This window comes from Phycodurus eques, chromosome 23 (genome assembly GCF_024500275.1).
Source record: "Phycodurus eques isolate BA_2022a chromosome 23, UOR_Pequ_1.1, whole genome shotgun sequence".
In the NCBI taxonomy this organism is placed as follows: Eukaryota; Metazoa; Chordata; class Actinopteri; order Syngnathiformes; family Syngnathidae; genus Phycodurus; species Phycodurus eques.
Window position 1 is genome coordinate 6243164 of NC_084547.1, and position 27832 is coordinate 6270995.

Sequence of the window (27832 nt, forward strand, 5' to 3'; positions counted from 1 at the left end):
CCATTACAAATGCTTTTTAAAGGAGGAGCAATAGGAGCAGCCAATACAGGCATAAAATACTCAAGCACTGCATTCAACAAGTGGTTGCTTTTATTAGAGGAATTGCGCATACAACAAACAAGGGGAATGTATTTGGGGCAAGTAGAGTATAAATGCTTCAAGAAATGTAATTTCCCCTGTAAATTGAAAGCATGATAAAAATGTATCATTTGTGGCTTTTCCAAATGATCACTTCTTTATCAATATGTCATTAGTGCTAATCAGGTCTTAATACAAACTTGAAGTAGGAACAAGAATACAATAATCAGCAAGCTCCTTCACACCATGAGGAGGCGGTGCACTTGTTGCAGTTGCTGCTGCGACAGCACCAGACGGTGGACTTGTTCCTGTCCACGAGTGCAAGGAATGGCGACACGTCCCACAAACACAGTCCCGCCCTTCTTCTCTTCTTTTGCCTGAAATTAGAGAACATGCGGATACATGGACATGCGTGCGACTTCCAGTGTGTGATCTCACCTTGACGAACGAGGAGACTGGGAAGGTTGCAAAGTCGGAAGCAGCTTTTGCTCCAGGTTGATGGGACACAACATGTTCAGCTACTTCACCCTAGAAGAAGATACGTATTCAGAAGCACATTCAACTGTTGCCCATTCAAATGTTTTTACCTTGAGTTTGGCTAGAGCGTTGCTGAGGTTATGCAGCCGAGCGGTCTGCTCCAGCAGTTGGGCGCTGGCACTGACTAGAGGTAGAGGAGGGAAATCTATGTCAGACCTGGGGATACAGAGTAAAACAAAATGTACCGGAATTGTCCACTCACCTGACGTCTTCCCGGTTATGTCCACCACTTTGACTTCTGCACTCAGCTTGAGAAGCGTCGCCAGCAGCTGGTCTGTCCGGCGGTAGATGCCAATATTCAATCCCTCTGGTAGCGTGTAACTCTCGTTAGTCACCTGGGGCAGTTTGGGGGGGCAGAGTGGAGGCAGGGCGGCCAGCTGGGCACTCATCTTCTCTGCCTGAATGGCAAACACACTCTTGGTCAAGCTAACAGAAGTTCCAAAATCAGAGTCATCTCAGTTTTACCAGGATACCTTAAGTCTGATGTTTTCAGTCTTGAGGCGTTTAATGCCCAGTCTCTGAGCTTCAAGCTGTTGCTGCAGAAGAGGAGAGTCCACCACCTGCATTGGTCCTGCCAGCGATGAGGACAAACCGACTGGGGGAGGATACCATTACAATCACTAGGATTCTGAGTTGAAATCATCAACCCTATGTCTGCAGGTATTCTAACACGAAACAACAATTAAACCCACCTCCTGCTGGTCCCTGAAGAACGGAGGCCATTCCAGAAGCAGGCACACCTCGCAAGCCCTCGATGGTCATCTTTGATTGGTTATTGATGCGCTGTTTCAGCTCAGCTTTCTCCGCTTCCAGTTGGTCGATGTCAGCTTGGAGAGCATCCATTGTCTCCTCAAATTCCCTGCGTTGTAAAAGGAAAGTGAACGAGCGTGGCATATGGGACAATTAATCAGCTCACTTTTCTTTCTTCTTCAGCAGGTCTAGGTTCTTGTCCAGTTTGCTCTGGATCTTCTCCACACGTTCATCCGCATCTTTGGTGGACGTGTCCAGCTTCTTCTCCAGCAGGCTCAGACGGACACTGGCCTCACTCAGCTCTTCTCCCTGCAAGAGAGGAACATTTATTCTTGAACTTTAACACAAAAAGTGACTTCTACCTTGCCCTACCTTGATCTTGAGGGACTTTTTGAGCTCCTTAATTGCCGTTTCTCTGTCCTCCAGTTTGACTCCGAGGCCCTCAGCATCAGTTATCTCTGCTCTAACCGTGGCTGCTCTCATTTCCACTGGAGGACTCTGAGGTTAGAATCACAGTACAACCATGACTAAAATGTCCTGATTCATGAAAGACACAAAAGGATACATAAATACCTTGCCCTGTGGTTTATCTGCATCATACTCTCCTTCCTGCATGGCAGTGGCCATCTTGTTCATAGTAGCAACAATAGCGCTGCAAGATTGACGCAGGCACTCTGTGCCATTAAGACCATGAGCACCGTACACCTGTGGGGGGAAGAGATCCCCTTCAACCCACTATCCGTGTGTATTTGACCCAAACGTTTCACGAGCTTCTCCACCTGCTTCACAGCCTGGCATGCCGTATCCTCCAGTTTGAGAGCATTCAGTCCTTCCTGCTCAGTCAGCGTTGCGAACATCTGAGCCCCGGCTGCCGCCACCTCCTGGAGCACTGCCACTACGCGGGTCAGCTGCCGTCTGCCCTCGGTCAGCCCCTCAGACACCTGATGGACAAATCCTTCTGTTGACTATTTACTGTACTCAAGCGCCATTTGTGTTCACTTTGCAAAAAGCTCTTACCTGTGGCCCGAAATTGAGAGCAGCTGGGGCTCCGACGGCATCTGTTCCAGGCATTCGGCGGCGGATCTTCTTACAAAACTGCTTGATGTCTGAGCAGGATGTGTCCAGGTCCTTCAGGAGAACAGCCAGCTCGGAGTTCTGCTGACCCGTCGAGAGGAACGCCCGCAGACGAGCTAACTCGACTCCCATACAGTCCAGGGCACTCTGGGTAAACTGAGGGTCAGAAGATGAATTAAGTTGACATTTCGTCAAGGATCACACCTATTAAAACTGCACCACTAAAGAAAAACTGGTACCTTAATGTGATCAGACAGTTGCACAGTGCAGTCCTCTTTGTGATCTTGTTCTAGATGAACACTGTACAATTGCTAGAGGGCAGACCAAAACTGACTCATCAAGATTCTATTATCGAGGAGGAGGACATTTCTGGAGCGTAGAGCAAGTTCTGTTACCTGGTAATACTTGATTGCCTTGGTCAGCGGTTCCACCTGAACGGTCTCATCCAACTGGTCTTTGTGCAGCAGGTCGATGAAATAATCTAGAGAGCGCTCGTGAAAGATCATTTCAGAGTAGAGCGTACCCATGTGCTTAAAAACCTCCACTGAGCACATATTCAAAGCTCTGGAACCAGACAGGACAGACTACGTTAATAAGCGGTTTCTGTTGATGCTGAAACCTTACTTATGACGTGACTATTTGTGACTTACTGTTCGTATTTGTGCAAGGTGGCCTGCAGCAAGCTGAGCGAGTACACTAATCCAGAGGCAAAACTGCGTTGTTCCCCAGGAGGCCCTTTGAGTGCCGTGCCTTGGGCCAGGTTCCCGTTCAAATCGAACTTCTCCTGCGCCTGTTTGCTGATTAGCTCAGCCTATGAGGGCCAAGTGCAGATGCTACAGAAACAGAATGGCACGCCAAAGCGTATCGGTGTGCTCATTTGAAATGGCCTCCCACCTTGCAAATGATCCTGGGGATGAGCAGGAGGACCAGTATGCAGTCGCGGTCTCCACCGTGACGGAGGAAGGAGTCTGGCATGAAGGAGGTGAGCAAGGACACCTCCCGGTTCAGCTGAGCCACTTCCATTTTCCTCAGCTCCATCTCAATGGCCTGAAAAACACACGCAATCAATCCGCACAGCGGACTTTGGACAACCGTTGTGTTCCACGTACCTTGGCGTAGGCCTTTGTCTCTGCAAACTTAATCTTGAAGTCAAACAGCTCTGTGGGAGGTTGGTGGACTTGTTCGCTACTTTCATTCTGCTGGGTCATTAGCTCTTTGTTGGCCTCCTGGTGCACATGAAACTAAATCAAGCTCCGAGCATCCACAGTACGTTAACTGCATCAATATGTGATGCGGAGCCACCTGCAGTCTGCTGGTGAGCTCTCTGTATTTGTTGATGGTCTGCTGGTAATCGGCCACCGTCTCCTGGGCAGCCTCCACCCTCTTGTCTGCGCCTCTGACCTTTACCGCGCTCAGGTCCAGCTGCTCCCTCAGCTCCATTTCGGTCTCCCTGGCGTTCTCCTGCAGCTCGTCGTTCATTTCATTGATCGCCTCCTATCGAAGCGGGAAGATCACTTTTCACTGAACGACAGTGGCCGAGAATGATATCAGTGAAGCCGGACTGACCAGATCGGTAACAGTTTCTCTCAGCTCTCTGACTTTCTCCTCCAAGTCGAGGTTCCTCTCGGTCAGAGTCTCGACCATCTCCTCTGATCCCAGAGCAGCATCCACCTGGTACACGACATGGCCACGAGCAGTCAGACCCGGCCGGGCTGGCAAGAAGGCGTTCACGTTTTGGAATCTGTGTGCGCGTCACCTGCTCTTTCAGTTCATCCACTGTGGCCTCAGCCTGCTTGACTTCCTCCTGCAGTTTTTCCTTCTGAGTCCTCAGGGTCTCCATTTCAGTGTTCTTCTTCTCCATCTGCTTCTGAAGCTTCACATGCTCCTGCTTCTCAGAGGCAGACAGGTCACGCATCCTGAGAAAAAACGGAGTATTCAAATCAACTTTGTCTGACTGTTTTGTCTGTGTACCTGCTCACCTGACCAAGGCCTCCTTCAGTTTGCTGTTCTGCTCCTCTAGCTGTTTAACATGGTAACTGGAGGCAGCACCATCTGAGCCTACAGGCGAAACAGACGTAGACTGTTACCTTTGCGAAATCCGCGATGAGTTGTTTGTGAGACAAACTAGTAGAGAACAGACCTTTCTCTGAAATATCGTGTCTAAGGATCTCCAGGTCCATGGAGAGCTCCTCCACTTTCTCCTTTAGCGTGTCCACCTCCACCTGCAGTGACTCTGCTCGCTCTTCAGCCATCTCTTTGTCTAGAGTGGCCATCTCGATGGCATCCGCGGTGTCTGACATCTCTTCCATGTAGCGGTCTTTTGCCTCCTGAGCATCACGTGCTTCCTGAAGGGGGAAAAAAAGAGCATTTGTTGAGCCTCTCAGGTTTGTAAACTCACATTTTCATTTTATACACAAAATTAATCAAATATTTGTTGTAATTAGGTGTTACCCTCTTGGCTTCTTTGAGTTGCTTCTGTAGCTCAGCCTGCTGCTCCTGCATTTTGGTCTTCCACTCATGCAGTTGCTCCAGTTGGATCTTGTGCTTCTCCAGCTCCTTCAGCTTGGCCTTATCCTCCATTCGCTTCGCTTTCAGCGTCTCCAGCTTCTCCTCCAGGTCCTTGACCTGCGCACGCAGCGATTCCTCCTCCTGGGAGCAGCAGACGGGTAGGAAGATGCAGTTTGGCCAAATGAAAACTTCTGTGGGATTTCAACCATTAGCTGTACCTATTCTTATTCCCCAAGACTTAGTTTGAATAAATTGTTGGGATATTTTTTTCATTAACCTAACATAAAATAAAATACATTGATGTGAAAATAAGAAATGGACACGAGTCAAAACTAGATGCGGTACATTTGAGTGACACAATCATTTAATCTTGGTCAGCATAATCCTGCATCTCTCATCAGTGACTCACCTTGCTCGGAGTAGCTGGAGCAGAAGTTGCGGTTCCCTCGGTCAACGTCCCACCAAGCTGAGGAGTGATAGGAGCACCCAGCGCACCCTGGTGGGGGGATAGGCCCACTTCACTGACATCGCCAGACGACAGACTCTCACGAGATGCCTGACAAAAGAAGGTGTGTTTGTGTGCGTGTGTCAAATCATGACCACAGGAATTGGAGCAACGAGTGTAATGTGATCATTGCTTTAATTCTATTTGCCTGGACCAAATATTTCACACCCCCTACGTGTCTTCTGAATGAGTTCATCAAGTAAATCCCATCATTGAGCCAAACAGGCCAAATGCACCCGTGTTCATGGACCACACGCTTCACCACCTCCTGTGATGCGTGACGTGGCGGAGCATACCGTGAGCGGCAGGCTGGAGCGGCCGGGGGGGCGTACCAAGAGGGAGGGGAGGGAAGTGGCCGGCGCCAGACGCTTTGGCGTGCTCCACTGCCACCGTATGATCATAAAGAGCGTGTTACTACATGTATCAAAAAGGTAGCTTTGTACGTGTGGCGTGTACAATGCGTCCTTTCCTCACTAAAAACTAAATCCTTCATATGAAAAGATAAACTTTCACCATTATCTCACCTTGACAGAACGACGGGTAGAGGACTGGAGGAGAGTAGGAACGCGTGCACACAGCCGGCATCGCAAGGTAAGAGATTAGCAACACAAGAATAGCAAACCATGTAAGTATATACTGACTGTTAAAAGGTTTTAACAAGCCCCAGAGAAGAGTAACATGTGACGGCATGCAATAGTGTCAAAATGCCTCACACGTGAAAGTCTGAGCGGTAATGATGTGCATGCCTTCACAAAAATGCAACAAAATGTGCACATGCAAAAAAAAAAAAAAAAAAAAAAAGGCATTTCTATGCAAAAAGTGAGTGGCCAAAGAAAATCATGACTTTTTGTCGCCGCATATGCAGTGCCAATGTGTTTTTTTTTTTTTTTTTAAAAGGGAGAAGTTTAATGTTAATAGTTAAGCGAGTGGGGTTAACACAAAGAGGAAAATAAATGGATGGGAACATTTCTACCTTCTTTGTGCTTATTGGTGTCTGGAAAAAGAAGACTTAAATCACACTTTTTTGTGTTGAATTCTTAGAAGAAGGACTTGCTCTAAATGATGATTGCCTACCTGTTTAGATGTTTTGGGAGTCTCTGCAATCTCTGGTGGAACAAATTCATATTTCATGAAATTGTCCTGATGAGAACTTTTCAGGCTCTGCTGATGCATGTAAGACACAAAAAGGTCACCTTTTTGTCTGAGGATCCTGGAAGCGCCGGCCTCGGGAGTGTCGGGAGAGGTGGCGCCGGAGCCGTCGTCCACCACCTGGATCTGCATGTGGCGTAAGGTGCGACGCAAACGCACAACAAATCAGTAGTGATGTTCATTTATGAAATGGCGTATGTTGTCGCTTGTGCACATCCTATTTTTCATCTTACAAACCTGAGTCTGCCGGACAAAAATGCCATGGTTTTCTTCACAGGTGAAGTAGCGCTTCCCCTGCACGCTGCCGTCATTCTTGCCTTTGGCTTCGTTCAGTATGACGCCCACCCATTTCCCAGAGGCAAAGAGGGTTGCTCCAATGAAGGCGACAGTGCCACGCTGACCCTTTCCTATCACTTCCACTACAGAGCCAATCTAGGAGAAGGGGGGCAGCTATTTAGATCAAATGCTTTACTTTTACATTCAAGTCTTCTTCCTGTCAATGTTGTCAAATTACCTTTGGTGGTTTCCCACTATCCACAGTTCCCCCACTACTCATTCTGCTTATCAATGGGCTGGTCAGCTGATAGATTGTGGAAATTGAGATTTGGGGGGGGGGGGGGGTTAAAAAAAAAAACAACAACAATGTATTTAATGCCCTTTTTGCATCATTACATTTGATGAGACTTACGACAGTGGTCAGTTTCATAGTATTTATCATTTGAAGATATGTTCTTAAATAGCAGGGTCAGAAAATGATCTAAGAACATTTGTCAATATCATTTCCCAGTCACATGTCACAGACCACAGTAAGCTGCATAATATCTTGTCCCAGCTCAAACAAAGACCCCCATTCAAAACAAAGCAGGACATGTGAACTCATGCCGCCAAATGGTGTAAGCCACAGGGGAGAAAACTGGATAGAAAAGGTTTCTCTTCATACAAGCAAGAACAAAAAAAAAAAAATTCTGCATTATTCATAAACTTGTATGAATTACACTCCAGTAAAAATGGCTTCTCTCCAGAGCTACCAGAATTATATTCACACACATTGTTCATCATGAAGACACGATGGAGTGAGGTGAATCACACTTCAGCAATATGGTAAGTTTCCCAAATGGAATATTTGAATTTCAAATTATGAAATGCATTGTTTTAGTCAGGACCGATGTTATGTAGGATATTTAGCATCCGAGTCACTTACCTGGGGTGTATAAGAATGTCTCCTGTTCATAGCCATGGTAAAAAACTAAACAAAACGGGTAGTTATAGAATCAGAAAAACTACTGAACTCCGGTGTCGTGGTTTCCCTTTCTCCAGAAAAAGGCAAACATGTAAAGGAGGGGCCCGAGTGGCGCATCACTAAGCTTCACCACCGCCACCGAGCTGAACCGGGAAAGGGAGGGCGATGTATTTGCCATGTCAACAGTGGCACAGCTGCTTCCAGGTGATGTGCCAGTGCATTGCGCTCATGTGACTCCACTTTATGTGCATAGCTCCAATTCACAACAGGCACCTGATCTATACAGCCTGTGTAGAGCCACGCTCCTTACACAGGACAGAACTACTACGAAAGTATCATCGGTGGATGTTTCCCAGTGGTTGAAACGCATCACTGCCGTTCTGTCCTGCTCGTCGATGCCAAATTCAAATCTAAAGGCGACAGTGCGTTGCCCCCGAATTGTGGACTGCATGTCCTTCGGAACTATAGGAGCTGCCTCTTCAGAAGACATTTAAAAATAAAAACCGAAAAACACCTTTTGGCAGATACTGTTGTCCGGTAGAACTAGAACGTCAAAATCCAAAGTAATCTTACCGACTATTATTATTATTATTTTTTAGTAAACCAAACTGTTATCCATCTGCTCACACATCATACGAGAGTTTCCATGTCTGCTTGCGAAAAGCGGCACCTTCCCATCATTTCTCCCTCCTGCACGTCAGTACGTATCCTTGTTATGCTAATGTCCGCGTAGCTAACCGGCTGACATCTGTTTAACTGAAACAAGAGAAGTCATGTAAAAGTCGTAAGGCGTGACCCTTCCCACTCACGTTTAGAATGCAACCATCAGGTCGTCGGAAGGCTGATTCAAGTTGGTCGGTCTTGTTGCTCTTTTTCTTCCTTTTTGCAACCTCAATATTCCTGCTCCTCCTCTTCTATAGCCTCTTCCGTTTAAATGGAGGGATGGGTGCAGATTATCGCCGCCCTGCGGCCTGGAGTGGCGCGCAAGATACTTTACAGGAGTTTCTGTATTTCTTAAACAGTTACACATTGGAGCAGTATTGAATTTGTTTGTGGTATTGTCACCGCATGCTATTTAATTGTGATATTAGGGTTTATTGAAAGGGGTTCAACGCCTCACTTCCGGTTGCATGACGAGTGCAAAGGTTGATTTGAAACGGCGCCGTCTTGCGGCGAGTAGTGGCAAGACGCGCATTGGTCAGCTTTTAAAAATGTCTTCTGAAGTTCAATGCAAAGGTCAATATTATTTGTGCCAATTGATCCATATTGTATTGTTAGCTTTGTTTGCATTGATGGTGTAATAGAAACACAGCAATCAGTTGAACCCTGGCCAAGCATTCCAATTGCGATCGTGCTTTTCCAAACTAAGACGACATGAAGTAGTTTTGGTCAGCGGCGGATGTTGTGCGGTCGGCGCGTTGGCTCGTCATGATCCGGAGACCCTGGCCGAACTGACCAATCAGGCTGGCAGCCGCACACACCGCAGAGCCACACCGGCCGCGCCTCCACAGCGTCTGGACGCAGCCGAAGCTGTCAAACTTGGAACTGCTGAGCGAAAGGTGAATTACGACGGGGACGTTTGCAAAATTTGCCGCTGTTAAAAGCGCTTTCGGTTGTTTGGTTGTGCCTTTTCGAGTGTATTTTCAAGGTCGCGCGCTTGGGATAGAAATTCCTGTTTTGATTTGCAAAAATAAAGTGACGTGAAGGAAATGAGGAGCATTTTTGGGTTTTATCTTGAAAGAAAGATGGATTAAGTTCCGGTGATGGGAACCCTCCCCGGGTAAGCATTTGTGGCAGGCGCATTTTCAATTCCAAGCGATTTCAACGCTGCGCTATCATCGCAGTCGCTTTAGTCAACGAGACTGTAAAAGCGCAAATATTTCCGACGAGTTTCGAATATGTTATCCTCGCAGAATCAAAACAAAGCAAAACCGAGGAACTTTAGTTCAGAATAGGGCGTGACACGCTTACGTCATTCTTAAGTTTCATTTCTTGTCTGCACAGTACAGTGTGAAAGTTCTTCATGTAGCCAAAAGCGAACATGTGCCAAGTTGTTTCCGAGTTACCCGACTTAGACTGACCGCAGCTTTTTGCTATTGCTCGAAATTGCTCTGTTAAATGCATTAATATAGAAAAGCACCAAAGCTAAACATGAGAGGTTTCCAGTTCATGTATTACATCATGCTATTATACTGTTCAAAGTCGCCATATCGCGCCAACTCATGTATTATAAACCTCCGATCCCAAATGTATGTTCACACCAAGTCACGATTTTGCCTGCGTGATGTTTGGTATATTGTAAGGCTTATTTGAAGTCCCTCAAAGGGCGGTTCGGCAGAATTATTATTATTATTTTTATGCTCCTGAGAGGAAAAATGTACTGAATTCGTAGCATCTTGAATTCAAATTGCTCCAGGAGAATGTCTGCACAGTAGTGTGCCATTTATAGATGGCTCACATGGATTTATTGATTCTATAAGTCCAAACTCAAAAGGTTCAGTGACAGGTTGGAACTTTTGTGACTGTTAATTTAGACGATGTCCGACGGCGAGCTGGTCAAGAAAATGCTGAGGGTCATCCTCCAAGCCAACAAGGGTGGAATGTCGCTGTCCCGTCTGCAGTCTGAGTACAAGGAGCTGACCGGTGAGCAGATTCCACATAAACAGATGGGACACAACCATCTGGACACCCTGCTGGCCAGCGTGCCCTCCGTCGTCCACGTGGAACGCAGCCGCTCTGGAGAGGTGCGAGGTTACTTGCAAACGGTCTCATTCAGTCGAAAGAGATTTGGAAAACTCAGCCTTCGAGATTACTCTCATCCTCGCCGATAAAAGTAGCCAGTCGTTACTAACGTGGCCGTTCGTAATGTCTCCAGGTGGCGTATTTTGCCTCTGTGGACAAAGACACGGCCCATGTTGCCAAGGTGATGGCCCGCCAGCGGGGCTCCAAGAAGCCTGGGCGACCCCACCTGGTGAACACCCAGATGAGGGTCAAACCAACAGCCCAGCTTGTCCTTAATGGTATCATCCGAGTCTGAAATATTGTATGTGTGTGCGCAAGTATTACACACTTAGAATGACAGACAAGCTTTTTATATCACACTGAGGCTGAATTGTGTAAAATACTGAATATTTGTGGAGAGAATGAAAAAGCAGACATTGTGTGACTTAAAATGTAATGTGTGCAATATGTGTTCATTGTAACACACGCACACAACAATCAACATGCTTCATTCTACAAAATAATCCCTCATATAAGTGGTTGTGCCGTGTGACCCTTACAGTAATGCTCATATGCGACATCCCCACGCAGGCGCTCCTTTGGTGCCATCGTTTGCAGTGCCTCCACGAGAGAGTGTGATTCGGCAGAATACTCTGAGGCGGCGGAGAGAGGAGTGTTGTAGGAGGACGAGACGGCACTTTGGGGAAAAAGAAACGCAACAGAATGCTGGTGTGTGTGTGTTGGACCCATGGTAGAAAAGGAGGGGAGCCGCTGAGCAAGAAGGACGGTGAGCCTAAGAGGCTGAGAATTCGCCGGGAGACAACAACAGCCGATTCATGCATCAGCCTCTCCGTCGCTCCTCCAGCACCTGGGATTTTGATATTCAGGGAGAGTAAGACCTCGGACTGTGAGTCAGCTGACGTGACGCGCGTCTCCGGGATTTAACGTTTGTTGTCGGCGTACGTATGCACGCCTGGAAGTATTAGGGACAGTCACGGCTTCCCGTCTACCAAAAGACGGTAGACGGGATCAATGAGAGCGGAGGAGAAGCATAAAATGTTTATTGATCATGGGGAATGTTGATTGTGGGCAAAAGGCAGATTACACTCGGTATGGGTCACAAGATAAACATCCTCACTCACGTGCACACCAACGGTCACTAAATGAGTCAGGAGTCTGGATGAGGAGTGTCGGCAGCGCATGTTAAGACTGACGGGGAAAAGGGGGAGGCAATTTAGTATAATACAATGGGAGAAAGTGCAATGTCGAGAGTTGACGGGCAGTCTCTCCTGGATGACACCATTGCCTCCAATCAGATACAGCCTTGTCTCAGCATCGTGTGTGTGTGTGTCTGCCTGCAGCAAAACCTCAAACCTCCCTGAGGCAGCCGAACTACCGCGGACGCGGCGGGGCTAGGGGAGGCGCCGGCCGAGGCAGCGGACACGGGGACGTCAGACAGTCAAGGGACGTGAGGGATGGACAGACAGAGGGCAGGACGGCCTCGCAACTCCTAAAGAGCACACCCGACAGGTAACTAAACACGTGGCTCTTTGGAATAAGCTCCGGCCACGGTCGCCCATTCACTCGGGAAAACAACTGACATCACCGTGGCCCTCGGCAGCACAATGGGGCGTCCTGGTCCCCGCCCAGCGTATTGGCAGGGCTCATGAGCCCGGAGTAGGGGGGTGTACACCCTCCTAATCCCACCCTATTCTCTGGTAGATTAAAGCATCTAAACCAAAACAGAGTGAATCAGCACATCTAATGGAGTCCTCTAGATCCTCCATTGAGACAGCAGGCCTGTCCTATTGCGCCTGCGTGCACGTGGGCCCACTGGCGTGCATGTGTGTGTGTAGCGCCTCTGTCGGATTCTGTCACACAAAGTAGTCACTCGGATAAAAAAAAAAAAGAAGTCCGTTCTTTAAGAAGGGGAGAAAAAATATAATATTGTTTTTCATAAAAACGTAAAATAATGATATGGAAAGTAAAGAATTTGACAGTGTGGATCATGATTTAATGCTGCCAAATGAATTAGTTGCGCTGCTCCTTCTGGTGTGCCTGCTTTGGCCACCTGGAGGCAGTCATTTGTCATGCAGACACAAACGAAGAAGAATTGTACTCTTGTTGCAATATTCGTTATTTTTTCAGACAGGCTAACAAATATATACCTTTTGAGTATTGTAATATCTGTCTACATGTGTTTCTCCACCGTTTGTGTCAGTTCTATAACCGTAGCAATCGAGGCAAACGTTAGCATATCAATGGCGTTTTCCATTTTACGTTAACTTTAAGATATTGCGGGCTGTTCTTGTGGCAACGTTTTTTTTTTTTTTTTTTTTTAAATTACACAATTTGTTTGACACTAAACTTCGTTTAGGGGTGGCATTAAACAGCTTGAAGAATCGTTCACTGCCACCATACAACGTTTGTATCTCAAGTTTGCACTCGCAAGTCAAAGCAAAAATTCAGCCCATTGACTGCTAGTATCTCGGGGGGAGGAGTCAGGTCACTCTTATCTCAAGGCACCAGTGTAGTGTGCATTAGTTTGCCAAAAAAACTTAGTGTTACCTGATGTTGATGCTGTTCTGGATCTTTAAATTGAAATTTTGTCTGCTAAGACGGACGGGACTGACTGAGTTTTAGGTTTGGGCTCTTGACGATGTGACACAGAGCCGGTTCTAGCTATTCTTGGAAATCTATGACTAAGACTAAGGTCCCGTGTCCAGGTCGGAAAAGAGGATGACACTCCCATCGCGCTTTCAGAAGGAGGTACAGGCTCACCTTTCCAGAAACTCCCAACAGACTAGTCGTGAGTCTGATAACCTCTTTTATCTCACTGAATATTCATTTTTAAGCATTTTTAACCTTTCGTTTACTTAAGTATTAAGTCATTAGTCTCGCCCCTATCTGTGTCAGCATTGCTCAGTTCCCTTAAACACTGTCACGATGTCCTCCTGTGTGCTTGCGTGTGTGCGCATCCTTTAGCACCTTCGCATTTAAATGAGAATTTGGACGGTGGAAAAGGCAAAGTCTACAACCCTCAGCAGGTCCAGAGCTGCATCGAGGATATTCTGTCCCAGTACAGCAATGGCTTTTGGGTGTCCAAACTGCCTCAGATCTACAAAGACCTTTATAACCAGGACCTGCCAACTGAGGCCATCAGAGACCTGGAGACCTGGAAGCACATATGCACTGTATGTTCTCTGGCAATGTAATCCCACAGTGTCAAGCGAGTGTCTCATCAGTGTGTTCCTCTTTTTTTCCAGGTCGAGAGAACATGCAGCAGTAACCCATCTGAGCTGCTTCTCTACCCCGCCAAGGTTCGGACCACCGCATCTTCCCCACCGTCTTCCAGCTCCGCATTAGACAAATCCCTGCGGCCCCCCGTCCACCAGAGACCCCAACTGAAACGCTCCGGCTCTCGTCCTCCTCCGTCAACGTCCTCGCCGTCCCCCAGTCCTCCCTCTTCGCCGGCTTCCCTTAGCCCCGAGCTGAAGCTGAAGCTGGAGGAACTGCTGCTGAAGTATTCCAGCGGCCTGTGGGCCCACGCGTTGCCCAAGCTTTTCCAGGACACCTATAAAGTCAGTAGAAGAAGAACTTTTCATTTCTTACGGTGCGCTCAAACCTTTTTGTGCTTGCAATGTCACACTGCCGTCCCTGTTGCTTTGATCAGACTAAACTGCCCGCACACGTCCTCGACAACCTTCAGCTCCTCTCCGACATCTGCACCGTCGACTACCCGATGCCCGACAACCCTAAGAGGGCCATCCTGTACAGGAGGAGCAGCAGCAGCAGCAGCAGCAGCAGCAGCAGCAGCGCTGGAGGAGGAGCGGAAGACGAGAAATGTAACCGGAGAGCCTCGTCGGCCAGCGAGGAGGAGCAGAGAGTGAAGCGGGAGGCGGCCAAGAGACTCTGTGATCACTCGGTACCTGCCCTGCACATCCCCAAAGAAGAGTATCCGTCTGTGCTGGTGGTGGAAGCCACAAACACCAATGAAGTCGTTTTAAGGTAGAAGAGAAGTTTTTTTTGAAGCAGATTGAATTGATAGATCACACGGAATCATCGTGTGTGTGTGTGTGTAAAGGTATATAGGTGAGAGCTACTCGCAAGCTCAGGAGCGTATGGAGGATGAAATGCGGGAATTTTACTGCCTGGACAAGAACAAGGTAACTCCTTGCTCATCTCCATTCTCGGGTCAACTTGTGGCTGTCAAGGCTGAGGAGGAGGAGGAGGAGGAGGTGGAGGAGGTTCTGAGGGCTCAGATCTGCGAGCTCGTGGCAGATAAGGTTAAGGTGAGAGGTTCCCAAGGACAAACAACCTTTTCCAGCCCATAAATGTAACTTTGAAGATGATGCATCTGAATTTTGAATTGTCCCTTTGGCTTCATAGGTGCACTTTGTGGATCATGGCTTCTCAGAAGTCGTTAGCAAAGCCAAACTTTTTGAGCTGCATGAGAAATTCTTAACACTACCTTTCCAAGCCACCAAGAGCCAACTAGCAGGTGAGACAAAATCATGTATTAAGGAAAAAGAAAAGCACAGAATATGGATACTCCCCGCCCCCTTTGCTCTTGAATATTCAGCATCCATCATGGAAATGTGTGTGTCCAGGCCTAGAGCCCTTCTCTCAGGAGCCCGCTGTGCTGAAGACCTTCGAGGCGATGGCGAGTGGTCAGATCCTTTTGGCCGAAATCCTGCAGAGAGGCCAGACCCCTCTGATGGTGTTGTACGACACGTCGCAGGATGACGACGTCAACATCAACGCCGCCTGCATGAAAGCCCTGCAGGACAAGACTTTGAGCAGTCCCTTACAGGTACAAGGAAGAATTTAGGTGGTCTGTATGGTAGCGCAGCATGCTTGACTCATTGATTGCATTCCTCAGGTTAACAGTGCTTACATGAATGTGAGCGTCACTAGTGTCTGCTCTGATGGGACAGTCTACTGTCAGCTACCCTCCAGAGGTCTCGCCAAGCTCAGTGAGATCCTGGAGAACGTCGAGACATACTTCCACTCGCAGGTTAACACCATGCTTGACATGTTGCGCTTTGGCCGATTGATGATCATTTTATAATTAAATGCACACGTCGACAGGTCTGTGATATATTCCCAGTGATGGCGTTCACGCCACTGACATTTCAGCCTCCGAAAAGCCTTGTGTGGATGCGTCTTTGCCATCTCAAATTAGTGGACAGATTGAGATTAGGGTGATAATCTGGATTTGATGCATCGCCAAGCCATTTAGGATGTGAGCAGCGCAGTGCCACCGCTCTCATTTAAAGCTTTGCGTCAGTGTTTAGGTAAACATGGTTTTAACCAAGCGGAGGTGACGTGAAGAAAACACAAATCTGTCTGCGTACTCTACCGGTCAAACGTTTTAGAAAACTCCGTTAAAAAAAAAAAAAAAAAAAAAAAAAAAAAAAAAAAATTGTAATTCATGCATTTTCCACCTAACGACTCTTGTGGACGAACTGTGGCCTCTGTGCCAGGGGATCCTAACGACCGTCCCTTATTTGCATTCCAAAACAATGATACCATCAGTGGTTTTGGGGTGTCCTGAATCACTTCCGCATGCGGAGTATATGCAGTTTAACATATAATATAACGAATGCTATGTTTCTATCAGGCAACGTCAGAATTCTTGGTGTCCAGACCATTCTGCGGCAAAGGATGCATGGCTCGGTTCAAAGGCAAGTGGTCCCGCGTTGAGGTGAGATGGCACGATAAGGAACATATTGGCACACTGCAGATAGGGAAACGGGACGCCATTGACTCTTTTTTTAATTTCTGTTTAGATCACAAACCTACATGGGAGCAGAGTGTTGGACATCCTCTTCCTTGACGTGGGAATCCAGGCTTCCGTGGAGGTGTTTGAGCTCAGGGAGATCCCGCAGAAGTTCCTCCGTGACCTTATGGCCATCCCGCCACAGGTTGGCCCGAATAAAAAAAACAAAAAAAAACAAAAACAAAGCGAAGGGAAAAGAAGCCATTGTATATTTACTCCCTCAACTTGTATTTAGGCTGTCAAGTGTTGCCTGGCAGACCTGTCTGTCAGCGTCGGGTCGTGGACTCCAGATGCTGTCCAGTGGCTTCGGGAGAAAGTTCTCAACACCACCGACTGCAGCATGAAGGTAATTCCGTTGTCTCATCTTTTCCAGTGCCGGCTGAAAATGTTCACCTTATGTCTATCTTTCTTTATATGAAACCCCTCTGCTTACACTGACTTTGAACCTCAAGGTGGCCAAAGTGGACAAAAGCAAACAGTGCGTCTACGTACACCTCTTCACTGACAAGAACTTCCACGAGCCAGCCTGTAGTCTCAACCATCAGATAGCCCGTTTGGACCTGTTCAAACAGCAACCTGATGTCTATCTGACCAGCCACAGGTCGTTTTGTAACTCTTGTACTGTAATAGTGACATGAAAACCACTTGAACCATTTCCCACAAAAAATGTGCGCGACTGAAATTTGTATTCTTACTTTTCCAGTCCCATCAAGAGCTCCACACTCGCCGCGCCCACCAAGACCTCTAGCGACATCAGCAACGGCAGCCCAAAGTCCGCTCCGGTTGCAGCCAGGTCTCATCTCAGAAGGGTCCCGTCCGGAGCCAAAGGGACCCTCGGGAGCCCACCTGGGGCGCGGTCATTCCCCTCACCCTCTCTCCAGCTGCCACCCCTGCTGGAGCTGCCCCCTGCAGGTCAGCATCCAAATTCGTTTTTTCTCACATTGTTTGATGTACAGGACAGATTGACTTTTGACTGCATTTTCATCACTGCTTGTCTTCAAGACCATACAGCCTTCATATTCATGTCAACAAAACCAAAAAAGCAAAAAATGCAGATTTCCATGATTCAACTGGGATTACTCTGACAGATGAGTAGATATAGGACCAAAAATCTGCAATACAGCAGGCCCGCGATATAGTGGGGCAATGACTGTGTGTTTTTCAGAATCAGAATCAGAATCATCTTTGTTTGCCAAGTATGTCCAAAAAACACACAAGGAATTTGTCTCCGGTCGTCGGAGCCGCTCGAGTACGACAACAGACGGTCGATTGACAGGGAACGCTTTGGAGACAGAAAGACATTGCCGTTTTTGTGTGACTTTCAGGAAACAACATGGACGTGTACGTATCGGTGGCGTGCCATCCGGGCCACTTTGTGCTCCAGCCCTGGAGGGACATGTACAAACTGGTCGTGCTGATGGGGGAGATGATCCTCTTTTACAACCAAATTGATGAAACACTGCTGAATGTGCAGAATAATCAGATATATGCTGCTAAAGTGGAGTATAAGTGAGTTAAACACTCGAGAAGTCACATGTAACGTAACTGTGCGCTCCCTAAATGTGCTGCTCCTCCTCCTCCATGCAGCTGGTATCGTGTTTTAGTCAAGGGGGTTCTCACCAATGGGCTGGTGTCTGTTTATGAGTTGGACTACGGTAAGCACGAGCTGGTGAGCTGCACGCAGCTCAGAGCTCTTAGCGAGGAGTTCCGACAGCTGCCCTTCCAGGGAATCACCGCCCAGCTGGCCGGTGAGTCCAGTGGCCAAAACCTGACTCGAGCGCCGCCCGGCGCGTTCGCTTTTACCCACTGAGAACGTCTCGGCCCTCAGGAGTGAAGACGAGGCAGTGGTCCGAGGAAGCTTCCATCGTCTTCAGGAACCACGTGGAGAAGAGGCCCCTCGTGGCCCAGTTGGAGGCAGCGCAGGAGGCCGCGAACCCCTGGGACAGGAAGCTGACCGTCTTCCTGGTCGACACCTCACAGCAAGATAACGACATCTGGGTGCATGACATCATGGCAGAGTTTGCGGATGAACTCACCGGCGACGTGAAGATGTAGGTTATAAAATGTGGAGAATTTTAGCATTGCTAGTTTGCCTCTGAAAACTTTATCCAGTTATCAACGTTTCCGGGAACTGAAAGAAGAATGGAAACAGGAGGAGACTAAGGGCAAAGTAACGTAAGAGCAGCATGGATATAAAATTGCCTCCTGCTGCCCATATTTGCTACTTGATCTCATGCTTGACTGCAGTGCTGCAGAAATAGTGTCAAAATCTGCTGAGCTACGCTCTTTACTTTGGCGTTCTAGTGGCAAATATTTGCATCCTTTCCAGCCAGTATGCAGATATTAGTTGAGGTTAATGGATGCATGTCAGTTTGAAAGTATGCACAACATTCCACTTTTTGAATTTATTTTTTGCCCCCTCTTAGCAGCTGCACAAATGACTTTAAAATGCTGTTGACCGGACAACGTGCTGAGCTGCACTGTTAACTAATTTATTATTGAATTGAATCTTACACGGTTATTTGCATTTTATTTAACCAAAAGCTAAAAAGAGTTGTGGAATAAAGTTGGTGTGACACAAGTAGATTCTTGAGTATTCTCTCCCCCAAAAAGTCAACAGTGGGAAAAAACAGTTTGGATTTCTTTATTCAAATAGCTAAACATATTCAACCTTCAACTTTATTGACATGTCGCATCAAACGAATCCCGATTAGTCTCGCAATGTGTATGTTGCACTACATTATTGCTAGTCATTGTTGCAGGGCCGGATTCTGCGCGCTCGTGCAGCCGCTAGCGGATGGAGAGCATCATGACAAATTCTGAGGAGGAGCAGAATACAACAGTGACACATTTTTATGGAAGTGAACCCTAACCCAAAGAGAACGTGTCAACTTTTCCCATGTTCACCTTCAAAGTCAATGTTTCCATCTGCATTGATGTCCAACTCATTGAGGATCTCCTCCAGCTCTCCTTTCTTCAGCTTCTCCCCCAGCAGGCTCTTGGCCGCCTCCTTCATCTCGTCCTGGTTGATCTTCCCATCTCCATCCAGGTCAAACTTTGCACGATAGCAGCGTGACGACAAAGAAGCAGTGTTTTCATCCAACGTCTCATCGATTTCGATGCCAAACGGCGTTGCCCGGTTTGGTTCACTTCCTTTTTCGGCCCACCTGCAAGAATGCTGATTGGAGCTCCTTGAGTCCCAGCATGTCTGCTGTCTCGCCCATCATTCTCGGTCCCATTAGTTCAGTAAAGTCTTCAAAGTCCATGAGCCCACCCACTATGGAGAAAGGAAATGGAGCACTAGCAGTATAAATCTCATCACGCTTAAAGCATCGGGAATGATGTTTGCGGACGTACTCCTCATTTTGATCTGCTGCACTATCTCCAGCAGCTCCATCTCAGTGGGCATGTATCCCATGGTCCTCATGCATTCGGCCACATCTTTGTAGTTCAGGTAGCCATCTTGGTCGTAGTCAAACTCCTTGAAGGCTTCTTGCAGCTCTGTGAGAAGGGAAGAAAAAAACACCACCACCACCTTGACAGAACTTCCACGAGCGGATTAACGCAGATAAAACTTTAATCGGGCTGCGACGTGGAGAACTCCCGAAATACGTCAGTCTGGGATGAACTTTTTAATGGAATACTCAACGAGTAAATACTTTGATTTATGGTGTTCGATTTGTGGGACTTACCGTCTAATTCCCCTTGTGCTAATTCCCTCTCCTGTTGAAAGAAAATATACACCCGATATTGTTTTGTCGTATATTTCACATACTGGACGTCCATAGCGTCGCAAAGCGACTTGAAATCACCTTTGACGAATGCTAAACAAGTGCGGCTGGCGTTAAGCGGCAGCTAACGGTCTGAGAAGGCTCAGTCAAAGTGTGGCTTGATTTCACCGCGATGGCTGACATTTGCGCATGTGCACTCCAAGCTCAATTATTCACACTCTACTTCAATAAAAGCACAGATACCCGTTATACAGTGTGTGTGTGTGTATATAGAAATGTATATAAAAGTACAGTCAACTCCTGTACTGCAATGAAAAAAACTTTCATCATATTTGTCAAGAGCCATGATGACAAGCCAGTACATTCGAAATATGATCTGTGGAAAATTAGCAGCCATCTTGTGCATCTAACCACCGCGCCTAAGGAAAAACAACCAGTCCGAGACAGAAGGCATGGCTCATGTGTCAACATATATATATTTTTTTATTTGTCTGGAGCTAGCTAACGTTAGCTCACCTTTTTTTTTTTGCTGTCAAAACATGTTCCCATAGCTTTGCAAATGTGAACTGACAAAAAAAAACAACTGAACACACTGATTTGTATTCATTTTTTTTTCAGATTATATGGACAACTTTTGGGTCTTTTTAACGAGCCAATTGTGACAAACTAAGGAGATGGAAAAAAAAATATTCAAATACATTTTTCAGGCATACTTTATGTACAGTTAAGTATCTGCTGTTTGTTGTATAGCTACTTCCCACCATTGAAATAATCATCAGTCATACATTTGAGTTCAAGAATAAAAAGTCAACATTGTCTACTCACAGCCCCGAAAACACTGTTGAGCACAGAGTTGTAGACTTTGTTCATGCTGTCGTCGCTTTTCGTGGACTTTTTGGAGGACTTCTTCGGCGTCTCGGACACCGATCCCGACGGAGACCCCTGAGACCAGGCCGTTCCACTTTTGCTGGAGCGAAAGACGGCACGGGTGAGCGCTCATGTCTTGGGACGAACTCGAGTTTAGTCCAACGTCGCTATTGAACAACTGGAAGACGTAGTTAAATCCAAAATGAAATGTACCCATCTGTTGAAGTGGAGTCTGCAGAAATCGTCGATGGAATTCTCTCTCCTGCCTTGGACATGCTGAATTAAAAGAGAAAAATGTCATGTGTTTCTTGATCCCGCACCTTTCTACAATGTTCTTACCTTTATGCGTCCCCCCAGGGCGAGAAAAGGAGTCAGAACTGCGTCCAGAGTGGTTGGCCTTTTGTTGCTCTCTCTGATTTCTTGTGTTTGTCTTCTCCTCTTGACCTCCTTCCATCAGAGAGGCTTAGCAGCTAATTACCAGGCCGAGCGTGCTGCCAAATCGAGCAAAACGTGCCCTCGGCCTGGAAGATGCCACTTCCTCCGACATGAGCTTCCTGAAAAAGAAAAGACAATTAGGAGTGCAAACTAAACATCCACACAGCAATAATAATAAACCTTTAAATCAATACTACTTTTCTGACGTGATTATTTCATACTGCTTTGCTTCTCATTAAGAAGGATGATTGAAGAAATGGCAGCCACGTTTGAAAGAAAATGGGCTTGTTTGGCTAAGCTCATCAAATGGTGCTTGCATCATCATTCTTTTATGATAACTGCTGTATTAGATATTTTTACCCACTGCAGGTGATAATGACGACCACCTTTATTTGCACCACCGACCGCATGGCGGCGCCAACAGTCCACGGTCAGCTCACCCCTCGCGGGTTGGCGCCGCCATGCGGTCGGTGGTGATGTCTGGTATGCTATACTATGTTTAAAAAAAAAAAAAAAAACGTTTTCAAGAAAAAACTACATTATGTATAGTAAGGCTTTTTAAATCGTTTTCTTCTGTTTTTGAAAAGCCTTACTATATATTCTTTATTTTAAAGTGTGACGATACATGGTTTTTCAAACAAGCCTGACGACAAATGATCTTTTTTAAAAAAAAAGCCTTATTGTGCATGTTCTATTTATTATTGTTATTTTTAATTTATAAAGCCTTCCCGTGTTTTTTTAAAAAAATATTTTTTTAATTGACAGACCACTGGGCTGTTCATGCCGCTGGCCACAAGGCGGACGCCCGCCGCTGCTGGAAAACGACGGGCGCCGTCTTCAATGACTTCCGGGTTGCGTGTTGGCGGGTAATGTTTGTCACATGCCCGGAAGTGGTGCAGATTTTGAAATTTTGTCATGAGGCAAAAAGGACACTGGTTGACTTAAAGGTCAGATGACTAAAATGTACTGGGGTCAGTTAAAATTAATATTTGCATTGTTTATATGTTATGTAATACATGCACGTAACTTCCAGCAAGTTTTCAACTACAGTTTAGCTAAAAATGAGTTTTCTTTTTTATTATAACGCATGTTGAGCCCTCCTCGAACATACCTGCAGCTCAGTTGCAATTGCACCGGAAGTGACGTTGCAATTGCCAAACACAGCGCGCGCTACACTCTATACGCAATGGTGAGCAATGTGTTGGAATATCAGGACGAGGAGGATTTCGACGTACAGGAGCACCCGACTGAACTTTGCATCGTCAAACCGTGCATGTTTGAGCCGATCGGGAGGTCGGAACCTGAGAGTGACGACGACGAGCGGCCAAATAGCAGCTGGACAACAGAAAAAGAGAGTGTGACGGTATGTCAAAAGCACGTCTTTCTATGCAGTCACGGCTTGAAATAATGCCACCCCAGGGGGGCACGACTATACGTATTGTATATTCACATATGTTTCAGTGACACGGCACAAGCCTGGCGTCAGGAATAGAAATGTCTTAATGTGCATGCCTTACAATATAGCATGTCACTTTTAATGCCTTACTATAGATTATGAGGGATTGTGGCTTTAAAAACCTCACATATGCACACATACATGCGTATTATGAACACACACAAACATGTACATAACTGCATTGTCACAAAAAATGTCAAAATGTGCTGTTTTTTTGTAATCTGTTGCAGTGATTGCTTTTGTATCATTTTGACTTACCGTAAACAACGTAATGTACCTGCTGATCCTGTTGCTATTGAATTGGAGGTCTTTGCTTCTCGGGCTACTCCGGTTTCCTCCGATATCCCGAAAACATGCATGTTCGGTTCATTGAAGACTAAATTGGCCATCGGTGTGAATGTGGGTGCGAATGATTGTCTATGTGTGCCGTGCGATTAGATGGCGACCACTTCGGTGTGTACCTGCCCGCCGCAGTCAGCTGGGGCAGGCGCCAGCACGCCCGCAACTCGAGTGAGGAGAGGCGCTACAGAAAATGGATGGATGGTCTTTGCACGGAGCTTAAGGTAGCGCTTCGTTTTTGGGGTGTGGACAATACCGGGTCTGTCTCTGCATTCGTATCCCACCAGGATGAGGATGGTGGTCGCCATGGCAACTAAAGCCAACGAGCTGGGGAGGGATGACCGAGATGCAAACCCTCTCCCGTCTCTGCTCAGTCCTCTTTTGTACTGCTCGAAAAACGTTGTTTTACGTTCTGTATGAAACCCTTGCAGACAGAAAGACGCTTTGGTTCGCACCCACATTTTGTTCCCGTTCTGCTTACGGCTTCCCGCCTTGTATCCCCCTTCTTTGAGTCCTCGCCTCTTCTTCCTCGTCTGACTCCGTACGCCTTATTTGACCTTTACATTGTGTTTTGTGCTGCTCGGAGGACGTGATGCAAACGTTTTTCTTTCCCTGAACATTTCGTGTGGGAAAGCTTCAAAAGACGTAACGCTGCAACGTCATGTCACTTTGACGGAAAAGTCAGGCAGAATGCATGAAGTTGGCTTCAATGACCTTTAAGTCATGTTTGATCCAACACTTTCTCATATGTAAGTGGAGCACCTCGATTCCAATCAGTCTTTATAGCAAACTGTTGTGCTTCATCTGTTTTATATATCGCATTGAATGGAAAACGCACCACACATGGAGTAAGAAGTATATAACCAAGTGTATTCCCTCTGTTAATGTACACATATTTAGAGTCATCTCACTGGCACACTTTACAATAACATTTAGAAAGAACATGGGGATATTGGGTGTTATGTGATGAGGCAGAGTTTGAGAAAAAATGGTGGCAGCAGAATGATGGCGAAGGTCTGTAAGCGTACAGACACAAAGAGATAGAAAAGCAATCATTAGAAAACAGTAGGGGACGAATTAAGGGACGTACAATCTGCCATACAGAGAGAAAAGAAAAGGTTGCAGGACAAACAATCGATAGAGTAAGCATGATGAACAAGTACATACCCCAAATTTACCAAAGGCAAACCAATAACAACAAAAAGATTTTCTTCGCTGCCCAGGATTGTGGACTTTTTTTTTCTTTTCGGAAACAGGAACGATCATCAGGAGGGAACACGTTTCTCTTCGATGGCAAATATTTAGACATTGCACAAACTTTTTCAGCATTTTTTGTGTGTTTTTGTTATCATGGTACAGTTTTCTTTTAGTCGAGCTGAGAAAATGAGAACACGAGAGTACTTCATACCGGCCGTCTTCCCGGGAGCCGACAAAGAACCGCGAAGGCTGCTCTTCGGTCCAGTCGGGCTCCGGAGAGGCCATTCGAGGCTCGCTGGCTGCCACGGATTCCCGTTCTGTCCTTTCTCAGAGCGAAGCGAGGGACTGAATCCTTCAGCGAGGCCGCACAGTTCCCGACCGGCAGCCTCTGCGGATTTCAGGCGGTGAAATGGTTCGGACGACAGCAGATTCATAGCTACGCTGTCTCGGCCAACTCTCCGTCTCTGCAATAATGCCCGTCCGTATATTTATCATCCTATAGAGCGGTTGGCCGAAGCTTTTTTCCCTGCTTTGATGCGATCGCTCGCTGAAGAGACAGATTCTCAGAGCGCATCTCCAAGTGGCAGAAACACGACACAGACGTCCAAGGGGAATTTGGCCATCCGTTAGTGTGGAGCCTTCGGTGGCAGTATCGCACGGAATTTGCTACGTTGTTGTTTTTTTTTCTCTGAACGCCACAGAAAGAAAGAAAGTTTGTGTCTTTGTCCTGGATGAATACTACATGCTCGAAACACGCGGTCGCACCAGCTACTGAGCACCGAAGACATGGCAAGAGGCAGAGTGCGTGAGGCCAGCGGGGCGAGCGAGAGAGAGGAGAGAGATGGCCAGGACGTGGCACTGGACGCTGTTATCGTGGATACTGATGCTGCTTCTGTACAGTACTGGACGAGTAACTTCACCCAATCGGTCGTTGGCACGGGAAGTTTCGATAAGTGACTTCCGAGCAAAAGTTACAAGTTTGCCTTCTCTCTTTGCCGTCTCCCTCAAGAAGGTTAGGTTGGCTTGTACAAAGGTCCACCAGGCTCGCATTTCTCGCCTCTCTCTCTCTCTCTCTCTCTCTCTCTCTCTCTCTCAAACACGACCTGCCTCCGTCCTTCAAACGTAGTACTCCTTGTCTTTGTTCTTCTTGTTCTTTGGGGCCGTCTTGGCGGCGCTCGGCGGCTTCTCCTTCACCAGGGTGCCGTTGCTCTGCGTGGCCGAGTTGCTTATGTAGTTGCGACTCTGGTCCACCTGGTAGGAGCCCTCGTCTCGGTTGCGATACTTGTACATGGCGTAGAGCAGGATGAGGATGCAGAGGGCAGCGGCCGCCACGATGCCCACCACCATCCCCGTGGTGCTGCTCGACTGCTGCACCTCCACGGCGCCCGGAAGACCTCTCCCGGGGGACGTAGGGTCTGGAGTGGGAATGCGGGGGAAATTGGGAGGGTAGGTTATTCCCGACACTCTGCGGTGGCCGGGGTCTGATGAGGGGTGGGCCGGCGGCAGCAGCACCTGATCCCGAGTGTTCATTTTCCCGGCCGGTAAATTGTTGCTATTGCCGCCGCCCGCCACCTTGACGCCAGGGCTGAGCTGATCGGGGTCGGCCGTGGGGGCGGAGGACGCGGGTGGGCGGCGGTCGTAAGGGAGGCGTGAGAAATTGCGATCGCGGGGGTTTTGGCCCTCGCCAGCCGGGGGCGAGGGCAGGACAGTCCGGTCGGTGACCAGGGGCGAGTTTTTGTAATAGTCTTCGTCATCCGACTCGGTCATCTCGCCTGAGCCGTACGCGGACACCTCCGAGTTTTCCTCGCAGTCCTCCTGGTCCGTGGGGCAAGGGGGGCGCATATTGGGCAAGGGGAGGGACTCTTTGGTGGTTTCGAGTAAGGTGAGGAAGGGACGATAAGTAGTAGGGGGTGGAGGGATTACTGGGTAGCGGGTGGCGATGGCGGGGGGGTCTATCGAGTCCACCGTGATAATGGGCAAGACTATTTCACCTCCTAGGACAAGAAAGAGAGAGCGGCGGGAAAACGGGTCAGAACTCGAAACTTGACTTGAACGGAACATCAAAATAGCAGCATTATTAGTAGAGCACTACAACTTCACATGATGTTAGTTCTACTCATTTAGTCTAGACTATCTCATTAGTTCATCAGCACTAACTACCGACTGAGATTAAACTACAAGATGTTAGAACATTCTCTATCCTAAACCTGTGTAACGCTACATGCTATGTCAGTTATACAAGTAAAAAGCAGACTAGAAATGACACTAAACAACATCTAATGCACTGCTAATGTAGAAATAAGGCTGACCTAGCACTCTGATGTGTCTGCTGTGATTGGTTGAAAAAGATAGCAAACCACGAGGTTCAGGTCACTTACATCAACAAATTGGCCGCATGATTTTTGCATGGAAAAAAAATTACAAAAAGAAAGCTGTGTAAGATTGTTCTTGGATAGTGATCAACATCCCCCCTCCCTTCTTTACCTCCACTCGTGTGTCTTTTACCTTTTAAAGAATAATTGCTTGGCTGTCCCTCTGCCAAATTGTCATGAAAAAAGGGGTTCGGTTCCGCCTTACGGGCATCTGTGGCTCATCTTGAATGAGCTAAATTTAGTGCTACAGTATAGGAAATATTAAACTAACACAGCCCCTCTCTTCCCTCCCAAAAGTACACTTAAAACAGGTCAATGACATTCTTAATTAGCATTCGCCAATCAAAGCGATTACGATTCTTAATGATCCAATTTATTGTCAAGCCACTGTTGTATCATTTGAATTTAGTTCTCCATTGAATGACCCCTCCGCTACCGTCAAATACAAGAAGCGTATGGTTAGAACAGAAGTCTTGACTCGACATGAGAACACGTTTTTGCGGTAACAGTGGTGGGGTGGGGGTGGGGTCATGGGAAGGGGGGATTGTTCATGTCATAGCAACACACGATCAGAAGAAGAAGAAGAAAAGCATTAAATCACGAGTTCACGGCTTTGTTTTTACTTGGGGTGAATCGGGGGTCACTCAGGGGAGAAGGGATGGGACTTCCGCCTCGGGTCAGCTCAGCCCCCCGCCCACAAACAAACATTTTTCAAATCATAGATGCTTTGTTATCAAGGTTGATGCATTCAAAGCCACAGAAATGTCAGCACAAAACCCTGCCCCCCACGCCTTGAAGAGAAGAGACATGTGAGAGCTGTGAAAGAAACAAACTTCAAGCATATTCTTCTCTCCTACTTTTTTTCACTTGTGAAAAAGGCTAGTTTCCATGGCAATGACGTTCATTTCACCCCTTTGTGTTCCCTCCATCGCCCTCGCTCTTGTGTGTTTGCGGGCTGTGTTTCACCTTGACGCCTGAGAGGACAACGGATCACCTTGGAGGAACAAAAGACGAGTTGCACAAAGTACAAGTTGGCTGGATTAGTTTGGACTTTTTTTTTTTTTTTTTTTGGTCTCGTGAAACGACTTGTC

At 47.1% G+C, this 27832-nt stretch overlaps 4 protein-coding genes across 28 annotated transcripts in view; 1 reads left to right on the forward strand and 3 right to left on the reverse strand.

Moving 5' to 3' along the window:
- Positions 1 to 72: 72 nt before the first annotated feature.
- On the reverse strand, positions 73 to 8919 carry dctn1a (dynactin 1a). 3 transcript variants are annotated; one of them, XM_061668566.1, is made up of 30 exons: positions 8651 to 8919; positions 7116 to 7181; positions 6839 to 7033; positions 6646 to 6727; positions 6527 to 6558; positions 6426 to 6446; positions 5977 to 6000; positions 5357 to 5503; positions 4891 to 5088; positions 4580 to 4784; positions 4419 to 4497; positions 4196 to 4355; positions 4006 to 4110; positions 3742 to 3933; positions 3549 to 3665; positions 3334 to 3486; positions 3090 to 3250; positions 2835 to 3003; positions 2679 to 2750; positions 2383 to 2595; positions 2145 to 2306; positions 1939 to 2070; positions 1738 to 1863; positions 1532 to 1674; positions 1308 to 1474; positions 1089 to 1210; positions 818 to 1013; positions 666 to 739; positions 517 to 606; positions 73 to 455 (listed from the first exon to the last, which is right to left on the reverse strand). In XM_061668566.1, exons 2-30 carry the CDS (start codon positions 7155 to 7157, stop codon positions 318 to 320), a joined length of 3717 nt encoding a protein of 1238 aa, XP_061524550.1. In that variant the 5' UTR covers positions 7158 to 7181; positions 8651 to 8919; the 3' UTR covers positions 73 to 317. The 3 variants fall into 3 exon arrangements, with proteins under 3 accessions (XP_061524550.1, XP_061524551.1, XP_061524552.1); XM_061668567.1 differs by lacking the exon at positions 5977 to 6000 and having other exon boundaries at positions 8651 to 8918; XM_061668568.1 differs by lacking the exons at positions 5977 to 6000; positions 6426 to 6446 and having other exon boundaries at positions 8651 to 8918.
- tdrd7b (tudor domain containing 7 b) lies at positions 7279 to 20752 on the forward strand. 8 transcript variants are annotated; one of them, XM_061668573.1, is made up of 24 exons: positions 7279 to 7702; positions 7919 to 8045; positions 9211 to 9400; positions 10376 to 10585; positions 10717 to 10861; positions 11154 to 11291; positions 11924 to 12092; positions 13289 to 13371; positions 13548 to 13756; positions 13829 to 14143; positions 14236 to 14570; positions 14647 to 14854; positions 14952 to 15063; positions 15173 to 15375; positions 15445 to 15579; positions 16186 to 16269; positions 16355 to 16489; positions 16580 to 16690; positions 16797 to 16945; positions 17048 to 17256; positions 17670 to 17853; positions 17932 to 18092; positions 18173 to 18395; positions 20694 to 20752. In XM_061668573.1, exons 4-24 carry the CDS (start codon positions 10379 to 10381, stop codon positions 20743 to 20745), a joined length of 3567 nt encoding a protein of 1188 aa, XP_061524557.1. In that variant the 5' UTR covers positions 7279 to 7702; positions 7919 to 8045; positions 9211 to 9400; positions 10376 to 10378; the 3' UTR covers positions 20746 to 20752. The 8 variants fall into 8 exon arrangements, with proteins under 8 accessions (XP_061524557.1, XP_061524553.1, XP_061524554.1 ...); XM_061668569.1 differs by lacking the exon at positions 20694 to 20752 and adding an exon at positions 19107 to 20317; XM_061668570.1 differs by lacking the exon at positions 20694 to 20752 and adding an exon at positions 19107 to 20317 and having other exon boundaries at positions 7279 to 8045.
- si:cabz01076231.1 (calcium-binding protein 2) lies at positions 18975 to 21701 on the reverse strand. Its single transcript, XM_061668578.1, has 8 exons — positions 21282 to 21701; positions 21156 to 21218; positions 20901 to 21042; positions 20037 to 20067; positions 19702 to 19845; positions 19512 to 19621; positions 19252 to 19399; positions 18975 to 19163 (listed from the first exon to the last, which is right to left on the reverse strand). Exons 2-8 carry the CDS (start codon positions 21215 to 21217, stop codon positions 19135 to 19137), a joined length of 666 nt encoding a protein of 221 aa, XP_061524562.1. The 5' UTR covers position 21218; positions 21282 to 21701; the 3' UTR covers positions 18975 to 19134.
- A 1824-nt stretch (positions 21702 to 23525) lies between these two features.
- The window catches only part of LOC133397963 (neurexin-2-like), a 249840-nt gene continuing 245533 nt past the window's right edge, over positions 23526 to 27832 (reverse strand). For 12 of the 16 annotated variants that reach the window (XM_061669454.1, XM_061669453.1, XM_061669451.1 and 9 more), the window contains one exon: positions 23526 to 26363. In XM_061669454.1, the coding sequence (XP_061525438.1) occupies positions 25486 to 26363 (878 nt within the window). In that variant the 3' untranslated portion in view covers positions 23526 to 25485. Of the gene's footprint in view, positions 26364 to 27465; positions 27736 to 27832 lie in introns of those variants that run through there. The other 4 variants (XR_009767706.1, XM_061669456.1, XR_009767707.1 and 1 more) reach the window with 4 other exon arrangements.

Bases quoted from the DNA above. Each gene is read 5' to 3' on its own strand.
- dctn1a (XM_061668566.1), bottom strand. From the start codon at position 7,157: ATGAGTAGTGGGGGAACTGTGGATAGTGGGAAACCACCAAAG. The intron at 2,071-2,144 runs GTGGAGAAGCTC...TTCCCCCCACAG, and splicing joins CATGCCAGGCTGTGAAGCAG to GTGTACGGTGCTCATGGTCT. The intron at 1,014-1,088 runs GTATCCTGGTAA...TTTGCCATTCAG, and splicing joins CTGAAAACATCAGACTTAAG to GCAGAGAAGATGAGTGCCCA.
- tdrd7b (XM_061668570.1), top strand. From the start codon at position 10,379: ATGTCCGACGGCGAGCTGGTCAAGAAAATGCTGAGGGTCATCCTCCAA. The intron at 10,862-11,153 runs GTATCATCCGAG...ATCCCCACGCAG, and splicing joins AGCCCAGCTTGTCCTTAATG to GCGCTCCTTTGGTGCCATCG. The intron at 15,064-15,172 runs GTGAGACAAAAT...GTGTGTGTCCAG, and splicing joins CACCAAGAGCCAACTAGCAG to GCCTAGAGCCCTTCTCTCAG.
- si:cabz01076231.1 (XM_061668578.1), bottom strand. From the start codon at position 21,217: ATGTCCAAGGCAGGAGAGAGAATTCCATCGACGATTTCTGCAGACTCC. The intron at 21,043-21,155 runs GTACATTTCATT...CTTTCGCTCCAG, and splicing joins GACTCCACTTCAACAGATGG to CAAAAGTGGAACGGCCTGGT. The intron at 19,164-19,251 runs GTGAACATGGGA...GCTCCTCCTCAG, and splicing joins TGGAAACATTGACTTTGAAG to AATTTGTCATGATGCTCTCC.